This window comes from Dama dama, chromosome 22, assembly GCF_033118175.1.
Source record: "Dama dama isolate Ldn47 chromosome 22, ASM3311817v1, whole genome shotgun sequence".
Classification (NCBI taxonomy): domain Eukaryota; kingdom Metazoa; phylum Chordata; class Mammalia; order Artiodactyla; family Cervidae; genus Dama; species Dama dama.
This window is the reverse complement of record NC_083702.1, coordinates 36,911,683-36,932,203: the sequence shown is the minus strand read 5'-3', so window position 1 is coordinate 36,932,203 and position 20,521 is coordinate 36,911,683. Positions and strand designations below refer to the sequence as shown.

Here is a 20,521-nt window from a genome sequence, read left to right as displayed (position 1 = left end):
GTGCTAACCGACTGCTGAATGAAGGAACACTGATAGATGTTCAATAAACATCAGGCAAATAAAAGATGAATGAATGTTTGGTTTTATCCTGGCCTTCTTCCTTCTGAGCAAGGCATTTATTCACATTTCCTCTACTACCTGGTATGCACACACCATGATCACTAGCTCCTTTCCCCTCAAGTCATATCCTCTCTTCCTACCACATTAAGAGGTGACTTCATAGCTTTTTTTTTTTCGTCCATGCCGCAAGACTTGTGGGATCTGTTTCCTGACCAGGGATTGAAGCTGGGCCCTTGGCAGTGAAAAGTGCAGAGCCATAACCATTGGCCCTGCAGAGAATTCCCTCCAGAACCTTTTCAACGGTCAGTAATTGAGGCCCTCTTGCATGAACTCCCTCATATACCTCCTTCTTCAACACACAGTATTGCATATCGCCTCCTACATCTTCCCTGTCTTTCTTCCTGCCAGTCTCGGGAGAACTGATTCTTAACTCCTTCTTACAAGCTTACCATTCTTCTACTTTGGATCCTTGACTTCCTGTTTTCCCTGTGAACTGACCTACACTTATTGCCTCCATCCTTATCTCATCAGTTTCTTTCTCTCAATGAATTTTCATTCTCCTTTCCAAGATCTAACTCCAAGGCTCTGTGCCCACCTCCGTACCAGCTCCCACTTCTCTCTGCCTACAGAAACCCACCTTTCACAGCTGCTTCCCACATCCTCTTTCTTATACCATATTATTCTCTTCTCCTCTACTGAATTCTCCATGTCTTGCCTTGAACGTCATGATTAGCTTTTCAGCATATTCTGCCATATTGTAAGGGAGGGCTCACAAGTGATTTTATGCATCAGTCATTTATTCTTCCTAATGGTCTTTCAGTGCTAATAGAAACTTTATTACATTTATTTTGATTCTCCCACAATGCTTATGAAATTCTAAGCCTATAATTAAAAACATATTTGGTATAAACTCTTGCTGGGTGAATTTAACATCCAGTGCATTGAAGACCAGCCAGCCCAAATTATTTTACTCAAAATCCCAGAGATGCCTTCAAAAGAACTCTTTCTAGTGCCACTCACGATGCAACTCTTTACTGACCACATTCAATCCAGCTGAGAGTTTAGGTCAAAACTGGAATCAACGTGCAGATTTTAACAACGCAGTCTTCAACTAACAGTGGGTGTGGAGGGGCGGGACTGGAATACACCAGGGAGGGCGGAGCAGGAGAGGGAGCTGGACTGTAATAGTGATACTTTAATTAAGGGACTTTAGGAGTTCGCCAGATTTTCCTGACATTATGTCAGGATGTGGAGGGATATGTCTAAAAAGCTTTATTCCTCATAGAATTATAGAATCCTACGGCTAGGCAGAAACCACACCCAAGAACGTGAATTGCCTGAACTCACATGGCAGGTGCTACACACACCATCTACTTTACCCTTCACCGTCTAAATAGAAGCTCTTCTTTTTATATTAATTTCCCTGTAATCATCAAATATAAATGCACAATCAAGTAAAAAGATGTTACAAATGTTAACATTTTGCATTATGAGTCTCTTCTTTAAAATGTTTTATTACAGAAAGCGTCAAATATGTATAAAAATAAAGACGACAATGACAAGACCCTATGTACTCAAACCCAGTTTCAGCTTCACGACAGGCGGGAGTCTTCTGTCTGCTATTTTTGTAGAAAGTACCGTGCTGTGTTTTCCTCTGAGTTTCTGTTTTATTGGTTTGCACTGGCCTACACCTGGCTCTCTTTTCTCCCCACCCTTCAGTTTTGCTTTGGTGTTCTTTCCTGAGCTCTGCTGTCCTGTAAAAATCCAAAATCGATACACCAGTTGTGATTTGCTATGATTAAACTTATTTATCTTATAACATAGAACTCCTTTGGAATACAGCATTCCCATATCAGAATGGTAACAGAATTAAAATGGAGAAAAGAAAATCAGTTCAATTTTATAGACAACAAATATTTAAAAAGAGTTGGACTAGCACCATCTCTTTCTCACACACACACATTCACACTCTTCTCATTCTCGCTCTCTCCCCACCCAGTAAATATACTAGCCTTTTTTTTTTTTTTTTTTGGTCTAATCTTTTGGCCACGCTATGTGGCATGTGGTCTCTTAGTTCCTTGACCAGGGACTGAACCCGCAACCCCCTGCATTGGAAGGTGGAGTCTTAACCACTGGACTGCCAGGGAAATCCATAAATATAATAGTTTTTAAAACTGCCATACACTTATGATGTCAGGATTCTGTTTCTTAAAATTCAACATCAAGAAAGGAAAGCAGGGCGTTCCCTGGTGGCCTAGGGGTTAGGACTCTCGGCTTGCACTGGCGTGACTCAGGCTCAGCCCCTGGTCAGGGACCTGAGAGCCCTAATCCTAACCCTAACCCTAAACCCTAACCCTCCCACAAGCCACACGGTATGGCCCTCAAAGAGAAAGAAAGAAAACGGAAGGTGTGTTCAACTAAAGCTCATTTAATTAAATATTCTCTTCAGCTGCCAAATGATATATCTAATACAGGGTCTTTCATGTCCTAATCACAGTATTAATATTTCTACCACTGCATGCAAACATCCATTGCCTGCTTTCCACTAGAGGAAAGACTGAAATAAGACTTGAATCTTTCAGCCACAAATATCACAGTCACATTTCATTTGGGTCCAACACACAAGACAGCATCTCACACTCTTTTGTACAAAGAGTCAACAATGTTGGAAATCAATCCACCAGGCAGGAGCAGTGCTCTGCTGTCTGGTCCTCACACTCGATGTGGTGTGATTAGGATGGAGAGGCCTGCTCCTGGGCTGTAAACAATCATCTCTGGGCAACACCACTACCATGCAGGGCCACTGGAGCAGCCCCTCCGCCTGGACAACGCCCCTTTGTACTATGGCACCTCTGACTCTAGGGCCATCTTGCAAACACCCTACTTATATTTTCCTCCTAAATTTCTACTGAAATTCAAAAGAACAGCCTCTTCAGGAAGCCCTCTACTTATTCCAAAATCTCACCATCTCATCATTTGCTAAGAAACCCAAAAGGGGAACTAAATCTCACATGCATTTTATCATACCCCCAAAACTCAATCACGACCCTCTCCTAGAAAGACATCAGTTTATTCAATGTTGTCAGAAAGTACATCAAAGACTGAAACGCAGAATGATCCTGAATATATGCTGTACTTTCCAAGTCAAGATTACAGACATGGTCAGAATCAGACTATGGCTTTGGGGTTTTGTTTTCCTGGGTTTTAATTTTCATGGTGCTTGTTTCCCAGAGACAGAAGGCATCTTCTTAACTAAACAGTCAGCTGGAGCAAAAACAAGTGCTCTGGAGCAAGAAAAACCACAGGAGTGGGTCAGCCTCTAAGACTCACTACTCCAAAAATGTAACTATATCTGAAATGCTGGGGAGAACAGCAGATGCCAAGGGCTTTCATTTACCAGTCTTTTTAGAGGTATCAAGAGCATGCTTCCCTCGGAGCATCTGTGCCACATTAAACTATTCACGGCCATGAGCAGCGGCTGTCCTGTTACGTGGCCAGGGCACACCTGCATCTCCGCGTCTGTGCATCCACGGCCAGCACCGGGTGAAGAGACAGACTGCTTCAGTGTCTCCTGAAGAGTTCTTTTAGATCCCTGAGAAGGGAAGATGGGCTCTACTCCTTCCTCACCTTATTTTCAGGCCTATCACGACGCTTCCGAAGCTTCTGTAGTGGGGAGAGGGGTACACACTGAGACTGCAACGTTATCCCAGTCACAGGTATGCTCCCAAGCCCCATGAGTTCCAGATGGGTGGAAAATAGAAGTCCCCAAAAGCTAAAGCCAGCTCCTATTCTAGGAATAAAACATATTCATTCATTCACCCATTGTTCATTCCTATATTCAGCATTTATAAAAATCCAAGACACAGACATAGAGAACAAATGGATATCAAGGGGTTAAAGGAGGGTGGGATAAACTGAGAGACTGGGATCAACATATATACACTATTGATACTATGTATAAAATAGATAACTAATGAGAACCTATTATATAGCACAGGGAGCTCTACTTAATGCACTGTGGTGACCTGAAGGAAGCCCAAAAGGGAGATAATATGTGTATGTGTATGGCTGATTCATTTTGCGGTATAGCAGAATCTAACACAACAATGTAAAGCAGCTATACTCCAATGAAAGCTTATTTTTCAAAAACCCAGCTATGTGACAGGCTGCAGAGCTAGCAGAAGAATCTCTTTTACTTTGGGAAGGAGAACTTGAGATCAAGGAAAAATGCTGTGTCTACTTTTCTTGCCACTTATTCTTTCAGGGACCCCTTGGAGGAAGGGATGACAACCCACTCCAATATTCTTGCCTGGGGAATTCTACGGACAGAGGAGCCTGGTGGGTTACAGTCCATGGGGTGGCAAAGAGTCAGACACAACCAAGTGACCAACACTATTCTTTTTAAACTCACTCTTGTAAAAGAATAGAGGAATCTTTCTATTCAATTCCAACAACTACCGGCAGCCTGGAATTTCACTGAAAGCGCCTCTCTCACTGTTCACACACTGGCATCTTTTGATGGAGAACTTTGCTGACTTGGTCCATGTACTTTCCTGTTTCTATGGACCCTTTCCATGGGAATTTTCCAGAAGCATAAGGGAAAAACAGGTTTAACTTCAGCTAGGATGTCTCAGTGAGAGATGAGGCACAGCTCGTATAATTGTGACCACACACAGGATACAACCTTAAGATGTATCTTGTTTGCCAAGGCTTGGAAAAACATTCCCTGGAGGCACACAGGAAAAGAGAAAGAAGCTGGCCAGAGACTAGCAGGGATCAGAGAGTGGCGGGGTGGGGATGGAGTGTGCAGCTGGGGGTCAAGGACTTGGGGATAACAGCTAGAAGCCTTGGAGAGAACATGCCCCGTGTCTGAACTCTTTAAATAAATTATGAGTATTGGTATTTTTATGAAACATTTAACCCAAGGGACACTTAGGATTATTATCTTTTTCAACATAGAGAAAAGATAGAAATGCATTATAATGGTTTAACAGGCCAGAAGTCAGTCAAGAGCACGTCATTTCCCCCATTGATATACTACTGGGTTATCATGCCTGATTTGCAGTTTTTACCATGAGTATTTTCATTCACTTTGTTGAAAACGGTCTTTTTTTTTTAAGGGGATTCTTTTTTAAATTAATTGATTTGACTGTGTCGGGTCTTAGTTGCAACATGCAGAATCTTGTGCTGTGTGCACGGATTCTCTAGCTGTGGCACATGGGTTTAGTTGCTCCACAGCATGTGGGGTAAGTTCCCTGACCAGGGATCAAACCTGCATCCCCTGCATTGCAAGGTGGATGATTAACCACTGGACCACCAGGCAAGTCCCCCAAACTGTCTTTTTCTGTAATTTCTGCTGACTTTGAGATTGTGTCATAATTAAAGCTCCCAAACAACCAGACACTTTGGGATTTCAGGATCCAGTCAAGGTCATGAACCTTGCCTCCATCTACTGAGAAAGCATTGTAAGGATGTTCTAGGGCAGTGCATCAAGTTAGATCGAAAGTAAACAAAAACTACTTGTTAGGCTCAAAAAATTAAGACTTTTTTTCTATTTGCCCTCTTAAACTTTGAGCTTGATAAAGTACATAATTCTCTGTTATTAATATTTGGGTTAACATACATTTCACAATTAAAACAGAGAATTATACCTCAGTAGTTGAACAAATATGTCATATTCGATCAATTTGTTGCTGCTGCTGTTTTACCACAGGAGACAAACTTTCAAGTCTTAAAAGAAACTTACTCATTCCTAGAAGGCTACATGTTTAGCTACCCAATTAAAACAAATTCATTTTTGTAGATTTAACTTCACTTCACTGTAACAGTCTTACTATTTTCCGTTTTCTTATCCCGCTTCTGATAATCTAAAACAATTAAAAGGGCAGCAGAAATTAGTAGCGAAGAAATAACCTGCACCCTGCAGGAAACCAGGGAATCTTCCTGGCCTGGGTAAAATAATAATTAGAAATGCAAAGGCCCAGTTGCACTAATGAGAAGCTTAGCATCAGTCAGTCTTAAGTAAACGGACTTTCAGGTTGGCCGTCACTAAGCATGAATGAAATATTAATTATGTAACCTGTATCATTAATAAGTTTTTCTAAAACATTGTGGAAGCTTCTCCATAGTCGGAGAAATGTCTGCACTCTTCTGTCAAAGAAGTAAACTGTATAAATAATCGGTAACCGTCACCCCGCCCCATAAGCAGACTCAACCCTTTCTTTCCTTCATTGCAAAAAGTCCTGCTGAATATTTCCCTCTACTCTCTACGATCCACTCTTCACTATGACCTTTTTGACTAATCCTCTGCCAGGCTCACTGACAAGCACTCAACATACATTAGCTAATAGGATCTTCACAATCTTGTGTGGCAGAAGCCACCATTCCCATTTGACAGATGAGGAAACTGAGACAAACAGCTTAAGACACAATCGGGAGAATCCTGTGTTCCTTCAATTCTAAGATGCCACCAAATTTTATCAAATTAATAATTAAAAATTTTTTGATTAGGGTAAAATACACATAAAAACAGAGATAAATCCACGAATCTATGGACACCTTATCTTCGACAAAGGAGGCAAGGATATACAGTGGAAAAAAGACAACCTCTTTAACAAGTAGGGCTGGGAAAACTGGTCAACCACCTGTAAAAGAATGAAACTAGAACACTTTCTAACACCATACACAAAAATAAACTCAAAATGGATTAAAGATCTAAATGTAAGACCAGAAACTATAAAACTCCTAGAGGAGAACATAGGCAAAACACTCTCCGACATAAATCACAGCAGGATCCTCTATGACCCACCTCCCGGAATATTGGAAATAAAAGCAAAAATAAACAATTGGAACCTAATGAAACTTAAAAGCTTTTGCACAACAAAGGAAACTATTAGCAAGGTGAAAAGACAGCCCTCAGATTGGGAGAAAATAATAGCAAATGAAGCAACAGACAAAGGATTAATCTCAAAAATATACAAGCAACTCCTGCAGCTCAAGTCCAGAAAAATAAATGACCCAATCAAAAAATGGGCCAAAGAACTAAACAGACATCTCTCCAAAGAAGACATACAGATGGCTAACAAACACATGAAAAGATGCTCAACATCACTCATTATCAGAGAAATGCAAATCAAAAGCACAATGAGGTACCATTACACACCAGTCAGAATGGCTGCTATCCAAAAGTCTACAAGCAATAAATGCTGGAGAGAGTGTGGAGAAAAGGGAACCCTCTTACACTGTTGGTGGGAATGCAAACTAGTACAGCCGCTATGGAGAACAGTGTGGAGATTTCTTAAAAAACTGGAAATAGAACTGCCATATGACCCAGCAATCCCACTTCTGGGCATACACACCGAGGAAACCAGATCTGAAAGAGACACGTGCACCCCAATGTTCATCGCAGCACTATTTATAATAGCCAGGACATGAAAGCAACCTAGATGCCCATCAGTAGACGAATGGATAAGGAAGCTGTGGTATATATACACCATGGAATATTACTCAGCCATTAAAAAGAATTCATTTGAATCAGTTCTAATGAGATGGATGAAACTGGAGTCCATCATACAGAGTGAAGTAAGCCAGAAAGATAAAGAACATTACAGCATACTAACACATATATATGGAATTTAGAAAGATGGCAATGATAACCCTATATGCAAAACAGAAAAAGAGACACAGATGTACCGAACAGACTTTTGGACTCTGTGGGAGAAGGCGAGGGTGGGATGTTTCGAGAGAACAGCATCAAAACATGTATACTATCTATGGTGAAACAGATCACCAGCCCAGGTTGGATGCATGAGACAAGTACTCGGGCCTGGTGCACTGGGATGACCCAGAGGGATCGGGTAGAGAGGGAGGTGGGAGGGGGGATCGGGATGGGGAATACATGTAAATCCATGGCTGATTCATGTCAATGTATGACAAAAACCACTACAATATTGTAAAGTAATTAGCCTCCAACTAATAAAAATAAATGAAAAAAAATTTACTATTTTTATATGTACAGTTCAGTGGCAATAAGTACATTCATAGGTCTGTGGAATCATCTCCATCATCCATCTACAGAACTCTTTTCATTTTGCAAAACTCAAGCTCTGTATCTATTAAATATTAACTCTACATCCCACCCTTTCTCCCGCCAATGCAACCACTATTCTATTTTCTCTCTCTATGAATTTATTTGACTACTCTAGGTATCTGCATGCATGCTTAGTCATGTCCGCCTCTTTGTGACCCCTATGGACTACAGCCTGCCAGGAACCTCTCTGTCCATGGGATTTCCCAGGCAAGAATACAGGAGTTTGTCACCATTCCTTTCTCCAGGGGATCTTCCCAACCCAGGGATCAAACTCGGTTATCCTGCACTGCAGGCAGATTCTTTACCTTCTGAGCCACCAGGGAAGCCCAAACCATGTACAGATACCACTTTTAAGATCATAAAACACATCACAGCTTCTTAGATATCAAATGGGAGAAGGTTATACTATCAGCAAATCATTAAATTACAAGCATAAGACCTTCTACCTGTTGGATTCTTAATACTGCCTTGATTCCCTTTGGTTCTAAAATTAAAGTCTACAATAGGCTAAGCTCTGACTATTCATGTCACACCCATGCCTTTTTGTTTAGTTTATTTTTTACTGAAGCATAGTTCAATTACAATGCAGTGTTAATTGCTACAGTATAGCCAGGTGACTCAGTTATACATATATATACACACAAATTCTTTTTATATTCTTTTCCATTATTGATTATCATAGGATACTGAATATAGTTCCCTGTGTTTATGGAAGCTGGGACCGTTGCTGGTATTAAGTCACTAAGACGTGTCCAACTCTGTGATCCCATGGACTGAAGCACATCAGGCTCCTCTGTCCTCCAGTGGGGATTAGCAGATGTAAATTAATATATACAGAAGGATAAACAACAAGGTCACACACCTATGTCTTCATTATTCCAAACACTCACTCCCTTCTTGCTTTGGGCTTTGCCCTTTGTCATCAATCTTTTTTTTTTTTAATTTCATTTTCTATGTGCTTGCAAAAATACATGTAATTTGGAAGGACTGGATTCCACATGAGGGGATGGATATAAATCAGCTGTACAGATATAAATAAGTTTAACCCAAGAAAACTTACCCCTCTGGAGTTAACATTTAGTTAGTTTTTTAACTGCCATTTTTTGGATTAAAAACTGAATCTTTGTAAGGTGTGTAAAGTATTTGTCCATTTTGTGGATATGTAACTTTAAAATGTTAGATATTAACACAAAGAGCAACCAAAACCACAAATTAACAAGATATTATCCATCAAATGAATAAACTGAACACAATAAATAAATGCTATTTTAATAAATGTTAAATTCAGTTCATTCAAATGTATATACCATTTTATCATTCATGGAGCAACATTCATCACAAATATAATTACTGACCATCTACTGCATGCCAAGCATTGTTCTAGGAACCACTGATGCAGTGGTTTTGTTTTGATTTGTTTTAAATACAGTCAAAAGTCTCAGTGATACTTCCATTCCAGTTGGAGAGAGAAAAAAATACATATAAATATGGAAAATACACAATACATAAGAATGTGGTGCATTTGTAGTAAAAAAAATAAAAGTAGGGAGATGTACTATGAAGAATAACTATGTGAAATTTTAGATCAGGTGAGCAGGAAAGGCCTCACGGACAGCACAACTTTTAAGTAAATGCGACGAAGCTAGTCATCCAGATAATCTGAGGAAAGAATTTTCTAGGCAGAATAAACAACCAGTGCAAAGGCCCTGAGGCCCAGTTTCACCAACAGGTTTGAGAATCAGTGAGGAAGCCCACATGCCTGAAGTGGAGCAAAAGAGGGCAATGAGACCTGAGGTCAGAAGGCAACGAGGAGCAAGTGCTAAACTAAAGGCCTTGCAGCCCAGCAAGCCCTGTGGTTTCTAAGTCACATGTGACTACCACTGTAGGTTTCTCAAAAAGACATGGATGACATGATTTATGTTTCAGGAAACATCACATCACTTTCAATCTTTTCCAGAAACACTTTAACAGACTGAGCACCTATTAATGGAGATATTTTGGACGCAAGTGAAACACTTAACCACAGTGCCCTCATGTTCCGGCTGCATTGGCTGCCTCTGAGTGCAGGGTGGGGATGGGTTCCTCTAAGTTCCCTCCCCAAAGTGTGCTGAATGGTCAGGAAACCAAGCAGTAAAGAAGGGCAAGGGAGGAGGTAGAAACAGCCTGAGAAATATGCCAGGAAATCTCTAGTTTCAGAGCATGAAGCAATTCCCCAAAGAAATCAGCAGACCTGGATACTTAAATCTCTAGAGGAGAAACTTGCAGAAAAACTGAAGGTGCAACAATTAGGTATTGTGTATTATACAAAGTAAAATATACAAAATAAAATATCTGAAATACTAGTATACAAAGTAAACTATCTCAAAGTAAGATATGCAAAGTAAAATATTTATGCGTATTTTACCCTAATCAAGGTTGCAGAGATGCACTAAAAGATGGACCATACCATTTGCACTTGAAATGGAGAGGTACGCTGGCTGGAACAGGGGGGCATTGGTGTTTGTGTCACATCACATGAAAATGCTTTAGGTGCAGGATGTACTGATACCACTAAGCTTCCCAAAGCAAACAGCTGACATTGGCACCACAGACCAAAAATAGATTTTCATTCTTTCATGCAATTTTCATTAACTTTTATATAAAGACAATTAACTTATAAGCTTATTCATGCATTTTCCTGAAAAACTATCCATTAAACACTTACAAAATAAACACTTTTTCTAGCTCCTCTTTTGAATATTTTTGTGACATTCTGTGGATTTTATGTGTTTAACACATACTAAAACATGGCATTTACCATTGTTTTCAGGGAAAGGGCAGATCTGCCATGCCATCAGTTTTCGAGAAGGATGCCTAGAAAGAGGCTCATTGTTCAGTGACTAAGAACACCATTCAGAGCCCAATCAATCCACAGACTAAGTCATGTACTGGCATCGAGATGACCATCACAACCACTAGATGGCGCTTGGCACCACATACTGCCACCAACCCGTCCCTTGCTATGAGAAGTATCTAATCACTGCTCCTGCTGCAGTCCATGCGGTCGCAAAGAGTCGGACATGACTGAGCAACTCAACCACAACATTCACTGTACTCCCTATTTTGAATCGTTATCGGGCCCTTTCAAATAAACTTCCCAGTATTACCAGTAAAGCATCTATTAAGTGCAAAACTCTTTCCCTCACAGGACTATTTGTTTTAAGCCACAGCAAATCATTCAAGAACAGTACAAATGTTAGTCTACCTTTAAGGGCAAAATGAGGTGACCAGCTGGCACACAGGAAATGTATACCAACAGGGATTTGTAAAAAAACTATCTTTAGAGTCAAAAGGAAATCAGAATCTCTTAATGGATAAAGTTGGGGCAAACTTGTTGCCCTGTAGCTGTTTTTTCTTGTTCGGATCAGCTACTTTGTGTTCTGAGTTTTGGACTAAGCAATGGAAGATTCACGGTGTGGGGCTGGTAACAAGCGGATATCTACCATCTGACTCTGGAGCCACTCAATGAGCGTTTCTGCCGTGGAGTCTGGGATCTGACACCTCAAGCCTTCCTTCTCATCCGCTTCCATCATCTCCAGCAACCCGCGCAGGTCTTCCACGAGGTGCAGGGCTCGCAAGCTTCCCATGAATGGGGAGGTGGGGGACTGGCAATCGAAAATCCCATTGGAATATTCCAGGGCCTTAGAACCTAGGTTTAAAAAAAAATCAGAGAGAGGAGCAATGGGATTTATGCTGGATAATATACCAAAGCTGAAGGTGGCAAGCAAGTCTAGTCACAGTGAGGAATGACCAAACGAGTAGGAAAAAGAGAATTCAATCACGTAAATCTCTCCAAGGGGTAGTCATTTGGTGAAAAAGTAAAAACTATGTAATTGATGAGAGATTGTTGCTGTTTAGTCCTTGTGTCCAACTCTTTGCGACCCTGTGGACTGTAGCCCGCCAAGCTCCTCTTGCCAAGGGATTTCCCAGGCAAGAAAACTGGAGTGGGTTGCCATTTCCTAAATATCAGAGGTCAAATACCTAACAGGGAGGCCAGCTGTGTGGCATAGTAAGAGTAGGATGGGTCTTGGTATAAGATGTGCTGAGCTCAAGAAACACAGGCTAAGAAAAGAGCAGATCAGTTTGTGTGGAGCCATGTATTCCCCAAAATAAAAACTTTAGAAAGCATAAAGTTTTTAAATCCCCATAGAAAGAAGTTGCATATTGAGGTGGAAATTGCAAAGCATAATTTCAAAGGTAAGAGAGCCAGCTCTCAGTTAACTGCCTAGAATTTAATGTCTGAAGTTCAATACCTTACACATGTACATTGTATACGTACAAGGGAGCATGTGTGGATAAACACTTTCCCCCGCAATTTTGTTTGCAGCCTAGCATCAAATGCTCTTGCTAATGTTAGCTTCATTCAAAACATAGTTTTAAAGCCATTTTTATTTTCTATCACTTTTTACGGAAAACAGTCTACTACTTAAATACATACACTGACTCACAGTGCATTCTGAAAGCACCCATAGACACCTCTACATCTCTTTGATTTTTAGTTTCTGGTCTATCAAACATACCATCAAATATATATATTAACTTTACGCTTAAATTTCAGCAACTATGATATTTAGGCCATCACCTCACAAATCCAGGCTTCCCTTGTGGCTCAGCTGGTAAAGAATCTGCCTGCAATGTGGGAGACCTGGGTTCGATCCCTGGGTTGGGAAGATCCTCTGGAGAAGGGAAAGGCTACCTACTCCAGTATTCTGGCTTGGAGAATTCTATGGACTGTAGAGTTCATGGGGTCACAAAGAGTTGGAACCAACTGAGCGACTTTCTCTTTACTTCTCACAAATCCAAAGGTCTTACAACTGGATGAGACCTGTGAGCCAATGTGTAAGTTCTCTCTCCAGTTGGCCACAGGGCTTGATCAGTTCTAACAATGGGGAAAGGAATTCTCTTTCAGCTATTTAATGCCATTGATGTCCCTTGATTAGTGGACCACAAGATTTGGATCAAACATCTACCAAACTGTGATAATGGTAACCACTGATATGTACAGTGATGAATGCTAAGGGAGCCACATAACCATCTAAATCAGCCTCCTCAGGAAACCCTGCATAGTTGAGATGAGAAATCCGAAAAAAAAAAAAGAAAATAGAGGTGAGAATGTCAGGAAGAGGGAAGAACAGAAAAGCAGCAAAACCCAGACAGATTATAACGTCCTATATTCCAGCATTTTAAGTATTAGGATCATGCAACACAATGATTCAAAAAACATGTGAGCCCATGGTAACCCTCTGTTCTGTTCGGTCTTCAACACAAAACAAAGTGGGAAGAGGGGAGAAGTGTGTATTTAGAAAAACTCCCAAATGTTTGTTGTCAGTTCTCTTCTTCTCCCTCTTACCTCAGTTGGAGAAATACTGATGGCAATTTGAAAACATAAATCCAGATCCCACCCACAGAGCTGTGACTGACTTAGTGTGAGATGAGAGCTGGGGAATCGTGTTGTCTTAATAACTCTAGTATTGCTCCTGGGGCCCTGCCAGGCCTGAGGAACAAGGACACAATCTAGTGGAATGTGCGACATGTAATCCCTCAGAAATATCACTTCCCTTGATGAGAGGTAAGGTTGTATATAATCCCTGGGAAGAACCTAAAATTGGTTCTAATTGTTTTATTTTCTGAAATTGTGACAGAATCTATTCTCGTTCCCATATAACAGTCCTTAAACTAATTAAAAGCATATATCATAGAAAATGGGGCTTTCCTGATGGCTCAGTGGTTAGGAATCCGCCTGCAATGCAGGAGATGCAGGTTTAATCCCTGGGTCGGGAAGATCCCCTGGAGGAGGAAATGGCAACCCACTCCAGTATTCTTGCCTGGACAAGGAGACTGGTGGGCTACAGTCCCAGGGGTCCCAAAGAGTCGGACACGACTGAGTGACCGAGCGCACACACATCCTAGAAAACAAACACAACAAGGACCCACGGCAGAGCACAGGGAACTACACCCAATACCTTATAAAAACCTGTAATGGAAACGAATCTGAAAAAGAAAGTATGTGTACGTGTAACTGAATTACTTCACTGCATACCTGAAACTAACATACCACTGTAAGTCAACTATATTTCAATTTTCAAAGAGGCAGTTAAAACAGAAAAAAAATTTTTTTAAGAATTAAAAAAAATAAAACCATATATCATGCCCCAAGCAAGAATACACTTTCCTAGATTATACATAACCAGTTCCTGAGTTTGCTAAACTCTTCATCTTCATGCTTACCTTCTCTAGATAAGTCTTAGTTTGCCAACGACATTGTGAAAATAATATTCTAAGAACTGAATACAATACTCAAAATGTGGTCTAATCTACAAAGGAGGTCAAATTGAAAGAAGGTCTCCAAGACATAGAAGTATAATAAAGAGACCATGCAGGTCACTTCCTTGAAGAGAAGAACCTTCTGAAGAGGAAAACACCTTTGGTTTCTCCAAACCACCAAAGTCGAGTAGGGTCCAATTTGTGACCAGAAAAGAGAAGCAGCTGGAGCCAGGACAACTATATCCTGACCCTGGTCACTGGTCAAGGCCAACTGTAACAGGACCCTGACCACCAGGTGCGTGCAGGCCAACCCATTCAGACATCGCCTCGTTGTAACTGGTTCATTCCCAAATACAGGAAAGTCCTTCTCTTGAGACAAGACACAAAATGTGACAGAAGAGCTTGGTTTAGTGGTGTTTAGTCACTAAGTCCTGTCCAACTCTTGCGACCCTGTGGACTGTAGCCTGCCAGGCTCCTCTGTCCATGGGATTTTCCAGGCAAGAATACTGAAGTGGGTTGTCATTTCCTTCTTCAGAGGATCTTCCCAACCCAGGGATTGAACCTGGATCTCCTGCATTGTAAGCAGAATCTTTACCTACTGAGCTACTAGGGAAGCCCATGGAAGACAGAAGAGCTTAGGCAGCCCTACTCCTGGGGGATCTGCGAGGGGATGAAGGGGCTCATCTACTAGTCAGTCCCCTCACCAGGATGAGAAAACAAGGAGATAATAGTCTACTTCTTTTGCTCAGCTTCTGTAACAGAGAATTGCTGAAGATTCTTAAGGAGGATGATCAGACTGGCATTTTCTTTATTTTTAAATTTATTTTTAATTGGAGGATAATCACTTTACAATACTGTGCTGGCTTCTGCCATAACCAACACGAATCACAGGTATACATATGTCCTCTCCCTCTTCAACCTTCTTCCCACCTCCCACCCCCCTAGGTTGTCACAGAACACCAGATTTGAGCACCGAATTGAATGAATTAGCCATTCAGCAAATTCCCACTGGCTATCCAATTACATATGATAATGTATATGTTTCAGTGCTACTCTCTCAATTCATCCCACTCTCTCCTTCGCCCCTGTGTTCACAAGTCCATTCTTAATGTCTGCATCTCCATTGCCGAGACTGGCATTTCAGAAAAAAAGATTCTGGTGGTCTGGAAAAAACGACGGACTCGAGCAGGAAAGCAAGTGTGCCAAGGACATCAAGTGGGAGGGTTATTTAGATAGAGCAGGACAACGGTAGCACAGACACAATAGATTTTAGAGAGGAAAAAAGGGACTGGGAGAATTTGGTAGGAGGCAGAACTGACAGAATTTGACTAAGTGGGGGAACACATGGGTCATGTCTAGAATGACTTAAACTGCTTTGTGAAAGTGTATAGAGGGAGGACTATGAGATCAGCCAAGATAAAGACACCATATGTGAACTAGATCGCCAGTCCAGGTTCAATACATGAGTCAGGGTGCTCAGGGCTGGTGCCCTGGGATGACCCTGAGGTATGGGATGGGAAAGGAGGTGGGAGGGGGGCTCAGGATGGGGAACACATGTACAGCCATGGCAGATTAATGTCAGTGTATGGTAAAAACCACTACAATATTGTAAAGTAATTAGCCTCCAATTAAAATAAATTAAAAAAAAAAAAAAAACAACTAGAGGGGCTTCTGAGAGAAGACAGTGAGCTCAGTGTTTTAAATGATGACACTGATGCGTCTATAATAAGACATTGCAGTAGGGGGTATCTGGTTGGCTGGTAGAGACAAGGACCTGAAGCTTAGCAAAGAATTGGAAAAATAAATAGATGTGAGCGTCATTGGTGGGAAAGTAAAAGTCGGATTTAAGGGAAAAGATGAGAACATTCCGGAATATTGGGTAGAGCGGTAATCCCTCCCTCCAAGTGCAGTCCACAGACTGTCACCTTTACTCTGGATTGGAAGCCCAGGAAGGTACCAGAATTTTTTGACATTTTAAAACAAAATTTAAGAATGATTCTGGCAGAAATTGGAGAAGAAGGACAAAGACTGAAACCCTGGGGAAACTAAAGGTACTGGAGAAAGCCAATAAATGAAAATATCAAAGTGGAGAGGTAATAAAAGAGTTGCAATAAAAAAAAGCCAAGAGAGCCAAGTAAATGCCATGACTGCATCTTTTAGAGGATGCAGATTACCTGCTATAATCCCATCCATCTGCTCCAGTGCTGCAGCCAACATGTCACTTGCATCACTCATCATCTTGTTATTTGTCAAGGGCAAATTCCAACCTCGATCTGAAAAAATAATGATGTTTATCATTACATCCTTCAAATGATATATGCTTCCTGGCAGGTTTGATAATTCAACATTAAACTATAACTCCACCTAGCAGTGACATGCAGAGAACTGTGAAGTATCGGAGCTGAATTAAATGAATCATTTAATAAACTGTGACCAGTCATTGTGTGCCTACTCTACCGTTGGATCTCAGGCTATGCCCGATCAGTTAATAAAGTAAGTATGGTTCAGTTCTTGCACCCACAGTGTTTAAACTCCAGTAGGACAGTTTCCATGCTGTCCTCTGGAGAGCTCTAGGTCTCTGTGAGGGCAACAGATGTGGCTGTGGAACCCTGCTCGGGGCCATGAGAGATGCTAGATAGATCAGACTTGGTTGTATCTGCACTGGCCCCACCCAATCTCTGCTCTGTCAATTTTGCCTTTATTTTTATTTTTTTCCTCAATAAGGAATTACCATGAGATTTGTCTAATAAAATGATTCAGGAACATGCATAACAAGTACACACCCACCTACTGGCATTTTGCACTGTAACAATGGCTATCCTCTATTGAGTGCCTATGACTGCCTATCCTGTACTGAGTCCCACACATTAATATAAATTACCCATAATCCTTAGTCACGAGAGGAACCCTATTAAATGCATAAATCCCTCTTCATTTTATAATGATCTTTGCCTATAAAGACTGCAAGTAAATATAACAAAAACAAGTTTACAAAAATCAGTCTTTGAACTAGGTCTATCTGATTTCCACTGTAATATTAAATTTTTGTTTCTCTGATCCTATCTGAGAAATAGGCTGAAATTGTGTCACAATCTACTCACTCTTTTACCAGCTAAAATAATAAATTAAAATTATTCTTGCAAAAAAATTGGCCACTAACAGGAAAAAAGGCAAATTATGTGATTTTCAATATTAATTAATGCATTTCAGGTACCAGCTAATCATCCAAACAAATTCTCCCAACACACTCAAATAAAGCTCCTACTACTTAGCAGTTACTGTGGTGGAGCAAACACCTGGGAAATAAAGCATATGCTGCTTAATAGAAAACTTTGCCCTCTGTTTCCAAGCAACCTAGGCCTTACCACTTTATTTTTACAAACATATTTATAGTTCTGATAAACAGCTGCTTAGATCAATTCTCTATTATGCATTCACTCTCATAAAATGCCATTAATCATTGTGAAATCTTACTCTGACTGGATAGTTTTCATATATTTCATTTAAGAATTTCAAAGGTTAAAGTCTCTGGCTATGTGGATCACAACAAACTGGAAAATTCTTAAAGAAGTGGAACTACCAGACCACCTTACTTGTCTCCTGAGAAACCTGTATGCGGATCAAGCAGCAACAGTTAGAACTGGACATGAGACATCTGACTGGTTCAAAATTGGGAAAGGAGTATGACAAGGTTGTATGTTGTCACTCTGCTTATTTAACTTCTATGCAGAGTACATCATCTGAAATGCTGGGGTGAATGAATCACAAGCTGGAACAATCCACAGCTTCCACAAGATTGGTGGAAGAAATATCAACAACCTCAGATATGCAGACAATACCACTTTAATGGCAGAAATTAAAGAGGAACTCAAGAGCCTCTTTATGAGGGTGAAAGAGGAAAGTGAAAAGCTGACTTGAAACTCAACATTTAAAAAAAACAAAGATCATGACATCTGGTCCCATCACTTAATGACAAATAAAAGGGGAAAAAGTAGAAACAGTGGGAAATTTTATTTTTTTAGGTTCCAAAATCACTGTGGACAGTGACTGCAGCCTTGAAATTAAAAGATGCTTGCTCCTTGGAAGCAAAGCTATGACAAACCTACAAAGAGTATTAAAAAGCAGACATGTCACCTTGCTGACAAAGGTTCACATAGTCAAAGCTATGATTTTTCCAGTAGTCATGTATGAATGTGAGAGTTGCACCATAAAGACGGTTGAGCACTGAAGAACCGATGCTTTCGAACTGTGTTCCTGGAGAAGACTCTTGAGAGTCCCTTGGACTGCAAGAAGATCAAACCAGTCAATCCTAAAGGAAATCAACTCTGAATATTCATTGGAAGGACTGATACTGAAGCTGAAGCTCCAATACTTTGGCCACCTGATACAAAGAGTCGACTCATTAGAAAAGACTCTGAGGCTAGGAAAGATTGAAGGCAAAAGGAGAAGAGGGTGGCAGAGGATCAGACGGTTAGCCAGCATCACCAACTCAATGGACATGAATTTGAGCAAACTCCAGGAGACAGTGGAGGACAGAGGAGCCTGGTGTGGTACGATCCATGGGGTTGCAAAGAGTTGGATGTGACTTGGTGACTGAACAATAACAAAGAATTTTCCAGAATTTACTCCCTTCAGAAGGTATAAAATATCACTACCATTTTATGTAGAAATACTACACCACAAAAACACCCAAGGCATGCATTTACAGTCACCCAGAAATCAAAGGGCTAATAAGTTAGGTTATAAACCTAGGTGTTCTCAAAAATCTACTAGCACATTTAGCTAGTGCACAGTCCAGAGAGGTAGGGCAGAAATTTAATGATCACACTTCAGGCTTAAATACTCAAGAAACATGAAGGATTCAGCCAAAGAGTGTATGGTCCTTGAATTCCACATAATTAAGTGGCCTACATTCCCTTTCATTTTAAAGTTGAACTTCAAACAGCTCTACATAGATGCTATCTATCTATCTATATTTGTGTGTGTGTGTGTTTATAAATGAGAGACAGACAGACACATGCCAGGCTCAGCTATAAACATGGGGAATACCAATAAAAATAAAATAATGCTCACATTAGAAAAGCTCTCATCACCCCACTAAATCTTTGCAGGTAACTGTAATTTGTGTAGAGCAAGAACACTTTTTCAAGAAAGACAGGTAGTTATCTATTTCTTCTCTGTTCCAATGAACCTTTCAAATGCTAAGACATGGAGGTACGAGAACCTAGACAGTGCTTTTCAAAATGGTGGAGAAGAACCAATTTTTTTTTTAAAAATTTCCAGTTTATTAGAGACCAAGTCTTTGTTTAATATAATATGATGTAAACATTAAAGTGTTATAGAAGTTTATAGATGCTTACTCTCAATCTCTATACCTATCACATAGCAGCCTACATGTAATAATAAGGAGAAGACAGTAAACACAATTAATAAATATGTACATAATATGGCAAAGGTGGTAGGTGCTAAGGGAGAAAATTTGAGCAGTTATCCTCAGGGAGGCAAGGGGCCAGGAATTTGGAGAGGTCCCTGATGGCTCAGTGGTAAAGGAACCCGCCTGCCAATGCAGGAGACTCAGGTTCTATCCCTGGGTCGGGAAGATTCCCTGGAGGAGGAAATGGCAACCCACCCCAGTATTCTTGTCTGGAAAATTCCATGGACAAAGGAGCCTGGCAGGCTACAGTCCACAGAGTCTCAAAGAATCCAGCATGACTGAACGACTGAGCACACACGCGCGCACACACACACACACACACACACACAAATTAAATCGAGTTGTCAGGAAGAATGGCGGACTCAAAGATCAAAGACTTCTTTAAATTTAGTTAAATATAGGTGGTAGTTCAGTGGTTTCCAAGTATAAAATTACTACAAATTGATTTAAAAAATGGGAGAGGTTAAAGACATGAACAGACATATAACAAAAGGGAAACACTTTCACCAATATAAAATATGAAGAGATGCTTAATGTTATTAATACTCAAAAAATTTAAGACAGCAATGTGATATCATTTTATATTCAGTCAGTTGGCAAAAAATGGACACTACTAAGTACTATATAAGGATGTG

At 40.5% G+C, this 20,521-nt stretch overlaps 1 protein-coding gene across 13 annotated transcripts in view; it reads right to left on the bottom strand.

Annotated features, from left to right (window-relative positions):
• The window catches only part of PPFIBP1 (PPFIA binding protein 1), a 196,904-nt gene that overhangs the window by 51,672 nt on the left and 124,711 nt on the right, over window positions 1-20,521 (bottom strand). For all 13 annotated transcript variants that reach the window (XM_061125182.1, XM_061125178.1, XM_061125179.1 and 10 more), the window contains 2 exons: window positions 16,627-16,725; window positions 11,632-11,837 (listed from right to left, as the gene is read on the bottom strand). In XM_061125182.1, coding sequence (XP_060981165.1) covers window positions 11,632-11,837; window positions 16,627-16,690 — 270 coding nt within the window. In that variant the 5' untranslated portion in view covers window positions 16,691-16,725. The remainder of the gene's footprint in view (window positions 1-11,631; window positions 11,838-16,626; window positions 16,726-20,521) is intronic.